The sequence below is a fragment of the Pangasianodon hypophthalmus genome, chromosome 19 (assembly GCF_027358585.1).
Source record: "Pangasianodon hypophthalmus isolate fPanHyp1 chromosome 19, fPanHyp1.pri, whole genome shotgun sequence".
NCBI lineage: Eukaryota > Metazoa > Chordata > Actinopteri > Siluriformes > Pangasiidae > Pangasianodon > Pangasianodon hypophthalmus.
In genome coordinates this window covers 10,394,613-10,414,157 of record NC_069728.1, presented here as the reverse complement: position 1 = coordinate 10,414,157, position 19,545 = coordinate 10,394,613, and the positions used below count along the sequence as shown (strand labels likewise).

Sequence of the window (19,545 nt, the reverse complement as noted above, 5' to 3'; positions counted from 1 at the left end):
AACATCCCATTCCAAAGCTGCCCCCTGTCCTTTTGCTCTTATAATAACCTCCACTCTTCTGGGAAGACTTTCCACTAGATTTTGGAGCGTAGCTGTGCGGGTTGGTGTTCATTCAGCCACAAGAGTATTAGTGAGGTCATGTACTGATGTTGGGTGAGGAGGCCTGGGGTGCAGTCGGCGTTCCAGTTCATCCCAAAGGTGCTCAGCGGGGTTGAGGTCAGGGCTCTGTGCAGGACGCTCTAGTTCCTCTACTCAAAATTAAGCAAACCATGTCTTCATGGACCACACTTTGTGCACAGGAACAATGTCATGCTGGAACACGTTTGGGCCTCTTAGTTCCAGTGAAGGGAAATCTTTAAGCTACGGCATACAAAGACATTCTCTACAATTGTGTGCTTCCAACTTTGTAGCAACAGTTTGGGGAAGAACCACATATGTGTGTGAGGGTCAGGTGTCCACAAACGTTTGTTCATATAGTGTATTTCTGTAATATATTTAGATTAGAATTGGAAATGAATTCTATAATCAGTAATGACCTGCATTTTTACAACTGCTGACTACAAGGCTATTAAATCTAAACAGACAAATGATAAGTTAAAACAACAACCACAGGAGATACAATTATGGATATGATCTAAAACCCCTTTTAATAAACAAAGTCACGATAAAATAATTAATATGTAAATTAAATAAAGTTTAAAGAAAAACTATTAAATATCAAAGATGGCATGATTAAACAAATAATTAAAAGCATTCTAACAATTTTTCAAGGACGTTTTTCAGCATTTATTAAGCCTCTATATAGATTTTTGTCTGAAATCCAATGTTCATCTAGAAAATCGTCCCACTGTAAACTGCTATAAAACATAATTTCTTTACATGTGCCCACACCCCCTCACCACAATTATGACATTAAAAAGAAACCATATAAAACTGGATTTAAAAAAAAATTGTTACAGAAAAACGAAAACTGCTAAAAGTCCCCACACACACTGATGATTGTGATTAGACATAACAGTATAAACAGAATGTGGAATGTCAAATGCAGCACTCTGTCTTTCTTTATGTAGACGAACTGAAGGCAGGACGGAGTGCCTGGAAGGAAAAAAAAGACTAAAGCGTGTTCTTTCTTGGGCACACACAGGTCCGTGGTATGTAGATGTGCTGCTAGCGTGCGGGCTCATGCATTTGGGTTGCTTCTCATGAGCTCAATATCTGCGTCCACCATCTCCTTAACAAGCTCCTGTTGAACAGCATTACACATGCGCACACAGTCAGAATCATTCGGTTTCTCAGACATGGAAAATTGAACGGAACTGGTTTGAGTTCTCACCTCGAAGGTCACTTGTGGCTTCCAGCCAAGTTTCTTCAGCGCTTTGGTGCTGTCTCCCTGCAGATAGTCCTAAAGACAGAGAGAAAGGGTTGAACTTTTCTCCTACCTTATTAGCAGGACCTCCCATACTTTACAACCCTACACTTTCTCCTTCTCCCTATACCCCAACACACATGTACACGTGCGCGCACACACACACACACACACACACACACACACACACACACACAAACACACAGGTGTCAGGCTCGGTATCTCTTGGGGCAGGTGAGGGCAAAGGCAAGCCATCTATCCAACATGGCCCCTCCTCCCAACCTTCTGCCCAGTGACTGAGCATGATGGATTATGGGAGTTGTGTGGCCGAGCTCATACTCTCTATTCCCTTTTTGCCCGTTATCCTTCAGAGACAGAGTGAGAAATGGGTTTTTAGTGGAGATTCTCAGGGTGCCAGCTTAAAGAGCTTGAGAATCCTTTATGGCTGATCTGATTACACTGAAGCGCTAAGGAACCGGAACACAAACACACTCACACACACATTAATAGCACTTTTGTGAAGTCCAGTTTAACACACCCTCATTTTTGAACCATAACCAGTGTGATTATAAAGCTAATGTTTAAAATGAGTCTGGACTTCTATATTATACATGTTTCCCCTAATGTACTGTATTCTTTGTTTGGCTGTGTTAGTTTCTATTTGGTTTTTGCATTTTTATAGAATTTTTATTTAATTTTTGAATAGTGTAATTTAATATTTTTTTCGTTTTAGTTTTAATGATTTCAGTTTTTGTGTCAGCCCCAGGAGTGTACTTTTCTTTGTAAGACAATTCAAACTTGAAATTTGAAATATTAGCACACTGTGCTCTCTCTCTTTCTGTCACTCAACAAAGTAATGTTATGGACAATATTAAATTCTAGGAATTAATTTTTTTTTAAAAAACTTTGGATGCATTATTTCTAGTTCTCCATTAGCTAAAGTTTTTTTTGTTTGTATTTAATTCCGGTATACTATTTTAATTTCCAGTACAAAAATGTTTCTTGTAGTTTTAGCTTTTACCATAACATCTCGGCTTTTTTATACTAATTTTAGCATCTAATAAGTAAACAGATCTTTGAAACCGATGACAACGACAGCATTCATTTATCAAGTACCTGAAACAGCATTAAACTATCAGACCCAAGGCATGTATAAAAGAAGTATATTAATCATAATTAAGATTTACTGACAGCTAAATGAATTTCAGCTGGTTTGGTCACTCACTAAGTTCAGCAAAAATCACAAACCCCAAGAGAGAGATATTCAGTGAGAAAGATTCAGGAAACAAAAAGAGAGGTGCATGTTAATTCATGTTGCTGTCAGTTGATCAAACTGAACAATAGTGTGTGGGTGTGTGTGTGAGGAAGACAGAAATACATGGAGTGATTATTGTCTAAAATACCAGCTGGAGTTTTAGCTCTGTAGCTCTAAATGTCATGACATGAAACTGGGGCATGACTAACTGAGCAACATAAAATAAAATGTGCTTGTGAAATAAAGAAGAGCCAATAAAACTAAACAACTTGTCACAGAGAGTGGGTTGTCAGCATACTTAAATTCAGAAAGGTGTTTGAGGAGCGTGTGTGCGTGCAAAACAGTGTCAGTCATAAATCACAGTCATACACACCCAGAGCTGTACTGCTAGTTTGTAATCTGCTATTACTATTCAAATGATCTGAGAAAATGTTGTTGTTGCCAATGTAGTAATTAAGTACAAACAGAATAAATGTGTGTTGTCATGAGTATGCATGTTTACAGTGACTCAGTGAAAAAGTGGGGAGTGTTGAGACATGATAGGTAAGAAACACATTCTGAACAACATTGACACACTTTCTTCTGTGAGAGGTATGAATAATTAAAATCCTGCTGACTTTGCTTTGTCACGCTGTGTTTGGACTGACTTGACACACAGGAAAGTTATTAAGATACTTCTTTTATTAATACCTTTAGTTTTTTTCCCCCAAACTTCCACTCAGTTTAAGGGTTATTCAGTTTGTCCTTTTGGGGAATCCTTCTAGTTGTCTTTGTTGTATACAGACAGGTCCGTAAGTATTTGGACAGTGACACGATTTTCGTAATTTTGCCTCTGTACACCACCACAATGGATAGCAGCTACCAAATGCAAAATTCAACTCCAGACCTTGGATGGACTGGAAATGGAAGGACTATGTAAAAAAAAAAAAAAATGGCTGTAATTCCTAAACTCCTGCAATATTTTTGCTTAACTCCTTGAATTAAAGCTGAAAGGCTACATTTCCATCACATCTTGATTGCTTCATTTCAAATTGTGCTGGAGTACAGAGGCAAAGATACGAAAATTGTGTCACTGTCCAAATACTTACGGACCTGTCTGTATCTCATTGATTTATGGCTGACAGTAAAAACCCCACAACAGCAGGTGTCTCTTTAAGAAAAGATTCCAAGTAGAACCCCTCTTAAACAGCTAGAACCCTTAACAATTCAAAGAACACTTACAGAACACATATCTAAGAGTTTACTATGCTAAATTATTGTATATACTAAACACAACGCTTCAAATCTTTCACTCAAATAATAGAAGAAACTACTTACAGTTGTTCCAAAAAAAAAAAAAAAAAAAAAAAAAAGAAACTACTTTGTAAATACTAAATTATTTTTTTTTATAATCAATCAATCAATTATTTTTCTAATTGATTAGTTGGATTATTTTATCAATAATATATTTTTAAATATTTTTTTGCAGCATTTTAATCCACTAATACTATTACTAATACTATTAAGTCCTAACTAGGCTTAATCAAATAACAGGTCAATAACTACAATACAATATTACAGACTTTTATCACATAATCTTTCACAGCATAAGAATATTCTCAAATGCTTGTGTCATCCAAGTAAGCTGCCATAATGAACACAACCAACAGTCAGTACATTTTACTGGTTCCGCAATTTTTTTTTTTCAGCAGCAGCAGCAGCAGCAGTGTGTATGTCCTGCATTTCAAAGCCTGATTTGTTCAATTCTGACCAGAGAAATTGAAAATAAAGGTGACAAATATCCACTGGCTTTCTTGCTAACTGAAAAACCCTGCTGCTAAATTCAGTTTGCTTACCGTGTGCAGGTAAAAGCGAATTTCAGTGTGTGGAATCAATGCCAAAGCTTTGGGATTGACTCTTAATTTTCAAAGCCAGGAATCATCGAATTGAATCTTTTTGGGATTGACTTCGATGGGAACCAAAAGCAGGATGGTGACTTGATGACTTGACACACAACATTCATTATTAATATATATTGTGTACACTAAGAGACACTATGCTACTGCCCAACACTGTATAATGCATGTATAATGTATGTATAATGACGAGTTGTGTTTTGACATAAGAAAACGTTCGTCTCGTAACCTAATCATTCAAGACCATGTTCAGTCATTTTCAGCCCATTGAGTTGCCGTGCAAACTACCAACTTTTTGGCCAAAGTAGCACCAGATTATGTTTTTGATGGGGCAGGAAAGATAAATAAATATACCATAAATGACCACAGCTAGAAAACTGGACAAGCTAGGACAATGATATATAGCAACACACATGAACTAGATAAGTAAAGTTCATCAAGACAAACTCTGATGTTGGCTTGACAAAGCCAGTTTGAAATCGTTTCATATGCTTGAAGATAGTTTGAAGTTGAAAGACAGAAATAGACAGACAGTTACCAGCAGAAAGACAGATGACAAATAGAGTGACAAGTAGATAGATGGAGAGAGTATTATTAGTAGAAAGACAGGTAGATTGATAGAAAGAAATACGGAGAGAGTGTGTGTGCTACTGATAGAGCAAAGAATAGAGAAATAGTGTGACATTGATAGAGAGATAGATGAAGTGAGAGTCTCTGTTACAGGTACAATGACAGAGTGAGAGGGAGAGAAGAGGGGCTTCAGGCCGTGCACACACAGGCGTGTGTGAGTTTTGACAGTTGGAGGTTGAAATCTTGAGTTAAGTCTATGGGGGTTTTTAATCGCCCACTATAAGTCCGGTCAGTTAAAAAAAAATTACAGCTAGAAGGGTTTAGGAGTTATATCAGACCAAATTTTTCAATGGAAGTCAGTGGGAATTTTGGCCATTTTGAGCTTCCATTATGGGAAAACCATAATTTTTATTAGTTAGAAAACTAATAGCACACTCAGAACAGGCTGAAGCTTATGTGTCAAGCCAACATAATAATTACAAATCAAAATATCACTCATGTCATGAAGCCAAGAGTGTAGTGTAATGTAGAGAGTAAAATGCTCTGCCATTTCCATCAAATGCTTTGTTAGTCTAAGTGAAGTGACATAGTGCACCATAATACAAAAAAAATTCAATATTCATACAAAAAGTCCTACTATTTGATAATGCCTTGGCGACTATTTTTATCATTGAATTTTATCGATTTTGTCAATCAGTTGCTACAGCCCTAATTGACACCACTAAGGAATATTTTAAATAAATGCAAACAACTCGTCATTCTTGAAAGACATCTTCTTAATTTGCTCTGTTTCCCTAGGGTACAAGTAACAGGGTGCACATGTAACATCCTATTGTCCTCATCCATTAGCATGAGAAAAGCCAAAGAACTTTCAATATAAAATAGACAGATGGTTGCCGACCTGCACAAATCAGGTAATGCATACACTAAATACACAAGAATTTAAAAACACCATTAAGCACAATTAGAGCCATAACAGAAACTTTCACTTGTCTGAAACAGTTGGAGACAGGAAACAGGAATTAGACGCTTAAGCACACTGATTCCCTACACAGTGAGAAGGATTGTGAAGGAGGAGGGGAAAAGAGGCCGCAGATCATAGTTTTAGAATTGCAAACTTCAGTTGATTCTTGTGGTTGTTAAGTTTCAAAATCAGCTGTCGGGAAGAGCTGCAAGAAAAGCCCTTCCTGAGAGCACAAAATGCAGTGCCTGAACTTCACCAGGCTTCATTAGAACTACAATTGGCCTCGTGTTCTGTGGTCAGATGAGACCAAAATCAAACTTTTTGGTCCTGCTGCTATTGATTTGCCAGAAAGTCTGAGGTTAGCTAACCACAGTGTTTCATTTATGTCCCTGTCTCACGTCAAATATTTGGTGATGGCATCTATTCATTGGATGTCCTTAAACTTTAAATGTATATGTATATATTTTAAATCTATAGAAAAACTAAATGACAGATTGTAACAAAAGAGATAAGTGAATATTTTCATACATCCCTTGCCCATCTCATATTTGTACACTACGCAAACACTGGTCTGCAGGTTATTACGGGGAGACACTCTTCCAAGTTTGATATAAACACTAAGGTCTCCATATGCAAGAACAAAAACAGGAAGTCATGAATAGAGTTTAGTAAAGCACAGGGATTTAAAAAGAGCATTTTAAACAGCCATTTACACTGAAAACATGCACACACATGCACAAATGTCCGGGGTGTGTGTGTGTGAGGGCCAGGAAGTTTGCCGCCCACCTCTCGAGGGCTTGGGAAATCAGGCAGGCCAGCGTTTTGTGGGTTTGACCTCGGCCTGCACACATACAGGAGAGGGCCTGCCATGTGGGTGTGTGGGAAAGACTCAACAACCTTACCCGAAACTCTCTGATGTCATACATACGTGACTAAACCTCACCAAAATGTTCATGTACCACAAGTAGTATACGTTATGTATTATAGCTTATATATATTTTTTCCTGTTCATATTAGACTTGCCTATTCAAAGGCAAAAAAAAAAAAAAAAAAAAAAAAAAATTTGAAATTTACTGTGCTCTACTTTTTGTAGTCTCATGTCTACACTAGAGGATAATCAGGCTGGTTTTGAGGCTTATTCACCCCTCCAAATAATCACAAAATGTTTCCTGAGTTTAGACTGGTCTTTCCCAAACTATCCTGTGGTGTGGGGTGTGTTAAATCCAATCTTAACCCCTCCAGTCTACTCACAGTCCAGTCGTGGTTGCCCCAATTTAAATACATCATACATATTAAACAGGTTCAGCATTTACTACTAAATATCCTGAAGTGTGTGGAACCTCAGTGTCTTGACATCATGTATGAAAGACCAATAACCAATGTTTGTTCCAACAAAACAACATCCACCATGTCACTTTTGCATCCCAGAAATACTGAGAGATCTCAGGACAATCCAGGGAAAAAAATAAAAAAATAAAAATCTGAGAAACTTTCAATACTGGTTAGAATTGTGTAAATCTTGTAGTGTGTCCCTGGCATTACAAGTCTTTCAAAACATACATTTCCTAAAATTTTTTTTGCAAATTACTCATCAGGTAATGTAGGAAAATAGATAAGAATGAATGCATGTTCATCACAACATAAGCTACTTTATTTCCACATTTTCCCCCTATTTGTTAATTTTTTTAAATGAAATTTTTATCCAAAAATATTACACGTAAGCAGGCACTAGTAGGCACTACACATTCTACAATGGCATCCTGTTATATCTTATGCAGTGAGCATACAGAATGCTACTTCCAGTGTTTGCTCCTCCTGTAGCTGTAACTACCTTATATGCTACTTAACATTTAAATGCCCTGAAATTCCAAACCTTATAATAATTAAACTTTGACAGCACCTTTTAAAGGAATTTGACATCCCTAGTAACTATCATTACTACTCCTGAGTTCTATTTAGAAGAAGATTCCTGGGGTAGATCTGAAATAAATCCTGCTCCCCATTTTCAAAGCCAGTACAAGGAAAGAACGTTTCTTTCACACACATGCTAATATGAGCCTGCACAGGATGCAGTCAGTCAGAAGGGGATGTTAGTGAGATTAAATTCCCATATATTTTCACCCACCATTCGTGGCTGTGATGAAAAATTGTCCAGTCTGGAGAGAGGGAGAGTGAGAGAGTGAGGAATGTGAGGTGTCAGGAGTTCAGAGACTGACAGAGTGCGAGTGAGAGAGCCAGAGTTAATTAGTCAATCAAGATAACGAGCCCCGAGACAAGCCATTTACAAAGGGCAGCCTGAAATTAACCTCCACTCTCATAGCTCTCTCCCACACAACCACTCAAGACTTGTCCACACTAATACAGATACATTTTAAAAGCATAAATGCTTTTTTTGTGTGTGGGTTTTTTTTTTTTTTTTTTGGGTTTCCATTCACATTCAAAAGAATTCTTTTTAAACACTTTCTCCAACTGGAACTGTAGCTGGAGGAAACTGGAGATTTTTAGAAAACGCTGATGTCTGGTGACCTGTGATAGGTCTCTGCTTGTCACGTGATCCTGACTCCAACACATCTAAAATTGAGGACGCGTTAACTTGAAAGTTGCTGTCTGGTGCCATCTATTTTGGTCACTGTTTCACAACTGATCATAGTAATATACAGAATAAATACTTTGTAATCACTGCCAGGGCTTTGGCTACCTTATAGTTAGTTGCTACCCTTAAATGCCATTTTTTTTTTTTTTTTTTTTGCTGGCATTCAGCACATCAAACCGCATGAAGTAAATGACAAACCATTTGGCTCAGGTAGCATGTGTATGCTTAGTATAGGCATTTTCCTATCCTTACATTTCAATGTGGACGGAAAATTTTTGGGAAGAGTATAAAGCCACAGGGTGGACGGAAAACTTTTCAAATATATCCATATTAACGTGAACAAGACACTAGTTTCATGCCCACCAAATTACACTCGTATCTTTCTTTCATGTACATTTTCTACACTGTCTTTTCAGCATTGCTTCGAAAACATCCAAACAAAAGCAAAAGTCACCTGGTTTCTGGGCCACATTTTCCATGGCTCTATTCCTTTTAGTTATAGTTCCTATGAACTCTTTCACTCTTCCACAAAACACACTCTCTCCTTTTCCCTCTCTCCCCTCCGTGGGGCCCAGGGTGGTTCCGCTCAGTCAAAGTCCTTCAGGAAATACCAGAGAGAAGGCCAGGGGAGAACTTACACCCTCTTTCCCGCTCTCCATTTATTTCCCTGCCTCAGCCTCCCTCGCTGCATAGCTCTCTCTTAGTCCCCTTCACTATTCATCTGTCATCGTTTCTCTCTCTCTCACTCTCTCTTGCTCTCAGACTCGTCTCTATCCCTCCAGGTTCAGAACTGCGCTGTAAGCCGGGGCATGTCCCATATGAATATCCTCGTCTTTAAGGCAGAGTGACATGGACAGACATTTAAAAGAAAGGCCTAAAGCGAGGGGAAAATGAGACGTAGACAAACACAGTAGCAACTGTATGAACACAGGATCTGCCTGTGAACGGCAGACTTACAGCTCTGAAGTGTGCTCAATAAAAGTCAAGTTGATATATACGGTCACCTAGAGGAAAGACTGGGCATCGGAGAGCAACTTTACTACAGATTTGAGCTCAGCCTGGCACTTGGCCAAACACTTTACGACATCATTCGCACTCGGATTTAACGGCTCTGACCTATTACACTGCATATCATCATAAATCTGTCAAGTACAGCCAGTCCCGGAGTCTCCCAGAGTAACGAAACTACACATATATATAATCTCAGCGTCACAAACTACAAACTGCACATAGCCTTGTAGTCTACAGACATTCAGCTTCAGTTTCCACACAGTCACACACAGCCAGCCAGATATGAGAAGCATAAATAACCATAAAGTCTGAGAATGGAGCTACATCAATATCCATACAGTCTACAGTAACTACAAAACCCAGACAATATCAGGCTACACCACAGTTTTCAAAATGTTGTCCATTACACTCCAACACAGAGCTTATATCATCATTAGTAGGGATGTCAAAAACAATACTGCATATTATATCAGATAGTTCATATTTGAATGAAAAATATGAGGTGCAGGATTGAGTGTTTTATAGGCTGGTAGAATGAAAATGGTAAGAACTCTACAAAGTCTTGTTTTCTGAATGAGGCCGTTGTTCTCTGTGCTCCATATTCTTTAACTCTCCCAACCTCTCATTCTCTCCCTCCTCTGGAACCATAGTGACAAAATAGCTTAAATAAAATTTAAACTGAAATTCTGTGAAACTGCAGTAATTCATGTCCATCTGTGCCTCTCTGAGGTTCTGCCTGGAAACGTGTTTACTATAATAATGTCACTGATCTAATCCCTCTTTAATGCCAACATGCTATAACCCTAATCCCTAATAATCCGCATAATTCCACAATTTAATGGAAACAGCAGCTCAGTAAACTAGTCCCAAACTAGTCCCTGTGATAAATAATTGCACAAAAACATAGGGCACTGAGAAGACATGGACACACATGCACCCACATGTTTTAGGCAATTTTCACATGAAAAAAAACACAAGTTTATTTTTTTTGAGAGTCAGAGTAATACATAAGGCAACAATACCTCATAAAGATAATAAATTGCTGTAATATTTCAAGATATTTGTATGTCTCAAACCTAGATTTTTTTTTTTTTATGTGCATAGGCTTTACCCCACTAAGAAGAAAAATGGAAAGAAATGGATGAGGCCTTCCTTGAAACTGTCTGGAAAATGAACAATTAAAAAAAAAAAACCTTTGGCTGCCTGAAATCCACCTTCACCAAAGTGCTCATAAAACTGCTTTAAATCAGCGTCTGAATGAATAAAATGGAAGTATAAATCCAAACTGGCTAAATGGAACCGCTGACTGTTCTCGAGTGCACACCATGCAGTTCACAGAAAGGTCTTCAGCTGCTTTCAGCTCCACCCTAACGAAGCCATTGCAGGAAACATTCACCAACACCACCAGACCCACTGTAAGAAACATTGCCCAGGTTCATTTGTTTAAGGGCTCTGACACACCAAGCCACCCATCTCCTGTAGTTTCTGCACTATGTCCTGAACTGTGGTCCCTAGTCAGCACTTGGCAGGGATTGATGGGTGAAAGAGTTAGCGTGATCTTATTAGCTTTTCAATATTATTTATTTATTATTCACGTAACTGCTGTAGCTAGGTTTGTATTTGCAGATAAATGACTGAATCACAGCAGGACTTTTTAAATGGTTTCACAGTGACGTGAACTGACTACATCCCAAACGCTCATATACAACTTCACTAAATAGGACACACTGCTATAGATACTGATGGTGTACTATTTTAACATGCTATAATGTTCAGTAACACACCATTTACGACAAGTTTTTTCTGTTATACTTGGTCATTTATTTTTATGCCTCCGCCACTAGATGGTGCGTCCGTCTGTTTGTCCGAGATTCTCTTTCTATCTCAAGAATGAGTGGTTGAATGTTTGTAAGGTTTCTATGGAATTATCATGGTAACTAGCAGATTAGATTAAATAACTGATTAGGTTTCGAAATTGGAATCCAAACAGGGTCAAGATCACTGCAAGGTCAAATGTCTGAAATGGTTTTTCTTCAACAGCTTCCTTCCCATTTGAAATATATTTTAAGTGTATTTCAGGCACACAAATGAGTAACGACAGGACTAGAACTGTTGGCAGCGGAGGCATCTCTTTTGACACCACTGGCATCGAGTGCTACCTGTTTATATTGTTATTATTATGAATACAGGTTACTGCCCCCTTCTGGTAGGGCAAGATATTTACCATGAGTTGTTGTCTATGCTTGGTGTGTCCTGGCACTATAGGTGCAGTCACACCTATTAGTCCGACTGCCGAGTCCGAATCAGAGCGAAGCTGATACTTTTGGTCTGGTTTCACATTACATATATGTGTATAGGGCTGAATACGCACTTGTAATACTCTTTAATTCACTGGTCAGAAATATGGTGATGGAAAAACATAAGCACTTTGCCAGCTGTGTACAGTAATGACAAAAACCATCACATGGTCAACACTAAATAAATGATTAAATAATTATATAAATAACTACTTTAAAATGTTTTGCTCATCACAGTAAGCATTTTTTTTGTTTATCTGGAACACATCACATTTCTAAAGCTCTGTGCTTTGGCTCTGGTTGTGCCTCGCGGCTCAGTTTAACAGCTCGCAGCTACAAAAATGCTGCAACACAAAATCTTGGGTTCACTTCCTGCAGTGGGGTCAATTCAGGGTAAAATCACTTTCTCACTGCAATCAAAATGTGCTACATTTATTTCAGTTCACATATGACTGTACATATTCTGCTGTTCTCAGAAACTGCACCAAGGGGGATGCAAACCAGGGTTCGAATCAAATGGAGTAAACGCCATATATGTGAGTGTGCATACACTTATCCATTTTTGACATTTTGTCTATGGAAAAACTATTCAGAAAATCAGTAATATTTCAGTATGCATTAGAAGGTAGGTAAGTCAGGACTGTCACATACACTCTGACTATGTAGCATGCACACAAGCCCGAGAGATTTATCTGCTTCTTTTACTGGGAGGATTAAATATTCTCAGAAGAATCTGGGTGTGCTTTCATTGCTGTGTCCTTACAGAACATACATCTTGTTATAATCTTTCATTAAGGACAACTTCAGTAGTCCTTCAATTAACACATGCACACACATAGGCACAGTCATATATCTGGGGGAAAAAAACTCTCAGTTGTGAGATAAATAAATGTTACAGAGTAAGGAAAGTAAGGAAGAGTTTTGGGTGTGCTGTGGTTAACTGTGTTGTGTAATCTTTTTTGCTTAAAGATTTACAAATCATTGAGTTGGTGCCTGTTGTACATGCTGAACAGGTATTCTCAGATGTCAAGAGGTCAGACACACCAGATCTATTTGCATAAAGCCAACAGAAGCAGGGATTAACTGCTTTTCACTGCTGCATTACTGATTGGCTCATGATAGTGACTCATGTGTGAGCGTGTTACATGCAAATTCAATCAAATTTAATATATTTAGCGTACTGCGCTCAGTTTCAGTACAACTGCTGAATTAATGCAGACTCTGATCAACATAATAACCACATAATTATCAACAAACTCAATTATTGTTTCAACTGTTAGAAGGCTGTCAAGAAGGAGTGCTAGAGTCTGCAAATAAATCACCAATGGGAAATATCTGTTAAACCTCATTAGCAGTACAAATGTGCCACTTTTATCCCTGATAATCCTCTCTCATTTAAAAGCTTTCCTATTTTAAATATAATATATAGTATGATAATACTGTAAATATAAAAGTAGTTGCCATAGAAATGTTCTTAAATTTGACTTTATGCCACCCTCTTGGCTCAGTTAATGTTTTACTCCTGGGGAAATTGCGTTTACAACCAGCTGATGTAACTGTCTTAAATTTACGGCCAGAGAGTCTTGACCAACATAGTCCATGACGGAGTACTAGCATTTACTCCAGCTGTTATGTTTAGTGTTCATCCTACAACTTCTGGTTAGTTGGTTAAACTCATTTCTGCAGTACTAGTATCACTCTTGTGTGGATACTTGGATTTCATTCTACATCACTTGTAAGTCATTTTGCGGGAAAATAAAATGAAAAAGCAAATAAAAGTAAATGTAGATAGAGAGGGTAAATTAGTTCACGATGATGAGTGAATGAATGTTAATTAGGTAGGTGTGTATATTGACAGTTAGGAGAGTTTGTCACTACTCTGGGTTTGGCAATGAAAAAGCCACACCACCTGTAAGAAACAAATACTGTAACCACACTAAAACATCAGTAGGTTATTTACATAAAGTCATAAAAACGGTACGGGGGCAACTGTGATGCTGGTCTCAGTAAAATGAGTCCTGATTAGAGAGAAAAAGAGAAAAACCTGATCACAGTGCAGACACAGTAAGGGCCCTTACGAGAAACACCAATTAAAACACCAAAATAGGCCAAATAAGCAAGTATTTCTTTCAGTGTTTACTCCAAATCCACAGCCTTAAAACATGTGCCTTGGGGAGAACCCCTGTATGTTAATGCAAGAGGTGGAACTTTCTCAATTGACAGGCAACATGGTGTGTGTGTGTGTGTGTGTGTGTGTGTTTTTCATCTGTCAGCAGTCATTTAGTAGGTCTGTTTTGTTTTCTGAGTTAGTGCCTTTTTGAATTCCTGGTTGAGTGACCACTCTTTCTTCCCATGTTGTACACACACTTACTCACACACTTACATCTGCTAAGGCAACATAATCATCTTATGCACAATAGACAATGATCAGTATTCATTTAAAAAGTCTACTAAAGGGAAGAAAACAATTTAATCACCGGTTTGATGAAAGATGTGTTATATGACCCTGAAGTGAGCAAAGGAATTTTCTCTTTCTTTCTCTCTCTCTCTCTCTCTCTCTTTCCCACACACGCACACACCTCGCTTCATATTCAAGTATCAGTGACTCACCACTTCAGTGGGCCGGTAGTACTTGGGGTCCACTTTGACATGGACGACTCCTGTCTCCTGACACCTGCCTACCTCGTTCTCATTCTTCCCCTCCCACCTGTGTGACATGAAAATTGATACATACAATATTACAGACAGATCGACAGATAGACAGACAAAAAGACAGATAACTAGATACATAGCCAGACAGATAAACAGTTACAGTTCCCTCAGAAAGTACTGGAACAGCAAGGCCAATTATTTTGTTTTTGCTATACACCGAAGACATTTGGGTTTGAGATCAAAAGAAGAATGAGACAAGGGATCAGAATTTTAGCTTTTATTTCATGATATTTAAAAAATTTTAAAAAATATTGGAAGATATGACTGACAAGTGTATCTTGTGCCCTGTTAGATAGATTGTTTAAACAATTAATAGCTCTGAATGTCTACTATTAGTTTGACCCTCGGTTTCACCTGTGAAGACTGCATTTGTTGTTAAAAAAAGGATAAACCAACATGAAGACCAGAGAGCTGTCTCTGGAAGAAAAGTAAGATATTTTGAAGCTGAGAAAAAGCATTGCACAAGCATTGGGCAAAACCAAAACAGCAATTTGGAATGCCCTGAAAAAGAAAGACACCACTGGTACTCTAACAACCAGATATCAAACAGGTTGGCGAAGGAAAACAACAGCAGTTGATGACAGTAACATTGTGAGAGCGGTGAAGAAAAATCCAAAAACAACAGTCAGTGACATCACCAATAACCTCCACAGGGCATCCAACCTCCCATCTCCATACTTCACAGCATGTATGGTGTTCTTGGAATCATACATGCAACAATGCTTTATCCCAACTAACATGCTGAATTATTGCCAAAGAGTTTTATTTTTGTTTGACCTGAATGTTGCAAGAGAGTTCTGATTTGTCTACAGTAAATGGTTTTAGAGGCACTTCTCTGTGCTTCTTTTTTTTTTTTTAGCAGAGGAGCTTTGTGTGAGGTGTACAAAGAGATGATTTTTACACAGTTCCCTGCTTATTGTTTCCTGCGTAACTGCTGTTTCTGCTGCTTTCAGGTCATCCTACAACTCTTTTCAACTGACTGCTGGCTTCTCTCTTACCTGCCTTATCATTAGTCTGAGAGCGTGTTGTACAATCTTGCGTGGCTCACCTGTCTGGGATCGATTAATTGTGGTCTGTCACAATATCAGTATTTAAACATATCTTTGTTTATGCTTATAAACACATTTTTTGTTCATATTTATAAGTACAATGATATATTAAATCACAAAAAACAACTGACCAAATACTTATTTCCCATCACTGTACACAGACAGACAGATAGATAGACAGACAGACAAATATAGAGAGATAAACAAGCATACAGACAAACAGATAGACAGAGAGATGTAGTTTAACATGAGTGTGTAGGAAATTTGGCAGAAATGAATTTTTTGGATCATGCCAGTGCAATGATTTATGGCATAGAGAACGTAGGCAGAAGTTCTGAGGTCAGAATCCTCACAGAAGCCAACAGAAAACTGCAGTTCGTTAGAGTGCTTATGTGCATTATGTAGGCTTCTGCAGTATTAGTATTGAAAATGGCATAAAGATTAACACACAATAAATTGTGCAGTAGTATACAAATTGCCTGTGTGGTTGGTGTGTGTGTGTGTGTGTGTGTGTGTGTGTGTGTGGGTGTACTTACACAATGGACTTGCCCACGTGTTTGAAGGCTCTCTCCACAAACTCTCTCACGCTGTGGACCTCTCCTGTAGCTATGACAAAATCCTCCGGCTCCTCCTGCTGCAACATCAGCCACATGGCCTGAGAGAGAGAGAGAGAGAGAGAGAGAGAGAGAGAGAGAGAGAGAAAGAGAGAGAGAATTATGGTTCAACTTCCAAAATGTGATTTTTATTTTTTTCCCAGTCTTCCCACATCATTATCGAGATCACTCCCCACTGCATTTTAAAGAAGTTTACAACAGGAAATGAGTTATCACTTTGATTATCAGCATCATCCATATCAGTCACTGTCTCATTACCTGATAAAGGTAATGAGGTAAAAATCACTTGTGGGATTTAAACCTAACCTGAAGAGAGCCTCACTGTCATCTCTTCAGTCCAATGATCTCTGTTCACGCTAGCATCTAACAGTGGAGAAACAATTGCTGATTCATTCAGTAAGGTCTGCTGACTAAATGTCATGTTATTAATGTCTTTTTATTAGATTATTTTAACATTTTTAAGACTGTCCGTTGTCGTCTATACAGAGTGTGTAAGCGCTCTTCTCTGTTGATATCGATATGTCGATGTACGGTAACTGATTACAAACTGATAAATGTGAATAAAAAAGATAAATATTTACCTGCCTAGCATTTTGAGATGGGCATGGAGGCATTTCCAACTCACATACCATGCAAAATCATAGATCATGACACGTTTAAAATGTGGAAATGTGTAGATGTCTGTGCTCGATATTTTGTACTTTTTTTTTTTTAAAGAAATCTTAAATAATTTATAGTAGTTAAACAATTTTAAGTTTAAAAATGACACATCTGAGGAACTTTGTGAGAATAAACCCAGTCTGACCTTCAGTGCTTTCATGTGGTTAGGATCCTACACCCGCTCCAACACATACATACCCATCCCTGTCCTGACGTCAGCACAAAGCCTCCTGGGATATTAATTATTGTGGGAATGAAGAAACGAGTTCCCAGGTCCAGTCACCCCACTCCCCCCCCTACCCCCACCACCCCTTTTTAAACCCCCAACACACACATACACACAACTGCAGCGAAGCCGGTTGAAATATTATAAAGGAGAAAAGGGAATAAGATAAATAGGGGGAGGAAGATAAGATATGTGCAGCTCAGCATCAGTAGATCTTGCTCCATCTATAAAAAAAACACACACACACAGCATTGTGCATGATTCTGCAGAGTACTAAATGCTCATAGCTGAAGCCAGTTGGCTCCATGTCTAACGCGCGCCTCTTCCCCCGCTGGACTCCACGGCAGAATAAAGAGTCCATCAGCACGTTCTATCTGCTGCAGTGGGAAGCTGGCTGCTGTGCCTACACACACACACACACACACACACACACACACACACACACACACACACACACACACACACACTCATATTTCACTCCTGCTCCACTCACAAGGTCCATCCATCAGGCGCAAATGAGGCACCAGACACACGCATGGGGGGAAAGAGAAAGAATGGAATAGTGTGTGTGTGTGTGTGTGTGTGTGTGAGTGAGAGAGAGAGATGGAAAGGGAGAGAGAGCAGGAGGGAAGAAGAAGTCACCTGAAAATAGAAAGTTTACTATAAATTTAAATTTAAAGTGAAAGGGGCTACAAACGTGTGTGTGTGTGTGTGTGTGTGTGTGTAGGAAATGGAATTTCATATTCCCTGATTTTAACTAGCCCCCTACCCCCCAAACACACAATGAAAAAAGGTGAGAATCTTATATTATATTATATTATATTTATACACATATTAGAGAAATAAATCACACAGGTACTACAGAACAAACACCACAAAAACACACTTCAGACTATCCAGAACCACACATCTGGTTCAAGTTTGATTTAGAAACCCTTCCTTACATGTTTTTCAAAAAGCTGTTCATCACAAATATTTTGTCAAGACCACAACTGATGCCAATAATATCCCTAAAACAATGTAATATCCCTAAAACAATGCCAAGTTTAATGTTTATCTAACTCTGCAATCGAGAGACAGTTTAACTATTTAAAACGATTGTGTTTAATGTACCTCAGAAGATTCTTCTCTAATATAATCCTGAATGGACAGTGTGTCTATATGACGAGAAACAAGTTTGGCCACACTGGTGCTGTGGTAAAAAAAAAAATCTGGAATTATAGAAAGATTTCTGACAAAAGTAATAAGTAACTGTGTAAACATAAAGAGATTGCAATTTAGTGAATTGCAAATCAGATTTACAGCTCTGCAAAACTGATTGTTAGAGGACTGTACCAACAAATCCTCTAACAGCTACAAACCCTAATTTCCCTCTTCACAATTTTCAAGATGCTAATTACGATTTGCAAACTTTTGTTTTATGATCACATCACTACTGTAGGATTCAGGGATCGGTTTGAGTGGACAGCTTTTTGTCTTCACGGTTAATTAAAAATGAAGGGTTTTTAATTTTCTTGGAATAAGTTTTCAGTGTGAGATGAAGTTAATTAATGACAAAGACATTCTTTTTTCCAAACCTGTTTTTACCAAGGATGCCAATAATTCAGGAAGTGACCATATAAAATTTGTTACAGTTCAGGTTCTAGATTTTCACATTTTATTATGTATTTGCGATTCATAAAATTACATTTTTTGTAATAGCATTGTACTGGCTAGCGTACAATTACTTTTGACAAGAAATGAATTCCATAAGCAGTGACGTCAGGCATTCTAGCCATGAACTGGACTTTAGCAAACACCTCTGTGGCCATGATTCCACTCATCAGTACATTTATTCAACAATAACTCTGGCAAAGGAGTACTGGAAAGATGCAGACTCTCGTTCCCTTTTGCCCCGTTTCCTCCAGTGTACCTCACGCTCACCTCTCTCCTTTAGCTCGCCTTACTGGTTCTCGCCCTCAGTTCTTTTTCTCTTCCCTGCTCTGGATCATTACCTCTGTGAGGGACAGCTGAGAGGCCCAGGCCAAAATTCCCCTTCCTGTTCACGACTCACACACACACAAACACACACACAAATACCCACAGAAAATCTCTAGCCCACTCCAAATCTTTGTGGTGAAGGCCGGAGAGAGTGTAACGTGTTCTGCTGTGAAAGCCCTGTCATTGTGCGTGCTCAATGTTCTTTTTCAAACTCGCATGGGACTGCTGGGGTTCAGTCTAACCATGACTTACTGCATTTACAATGCTAGCCCAGACACAGACACAGGGGGAGGGGAAACCCTAACGTGTGTGCAGGAAAGTAGTGTGTAGCCCCTGCCTTATCAGCCTGGCCT

At 38.5% G+C, this 19,545-nt stretch overlaps 1 protein-coding gene across 3 annotated transcripts in view; it reads right to left on the bottom strand.

The window, feature by feature from the left end:
• Positions 1–621: 621 nt before the first annotated feature.
• gmds (GDP-mannose 4,6-dehydratase) overlaps positions 622–19,545 on the bottom strand; it is an 80,192-nt gene continuing 61,268 nt past the window's right edge. For all 3 annotated transcript variants that reach the window (XM_026944678.3, XM_026944679.3, XM_026944680.3), the window contains 4 exons: positions 16,249–16,367; positions 14,562–14,658; positions 1,334–1,402; positions 622–1,243 (listed from right to left, as the gene is read on the bottom strand). In XM_026944678.3, the coding sequence (XP_026800479.1) occupies positions 1,181–1,243; positions 1,334–1,402; positions 14,562–14,658; positions 16,249–16,367 (348 nt within the window). In that variant the 3' untranslated portion in view covers positions 622–1,180. The remainder of the gene's footprint in view (positions 1,244–1,333; positions 1,403–14,561; positions 14,659–16,248; positions 16,368–19,545) is intronic.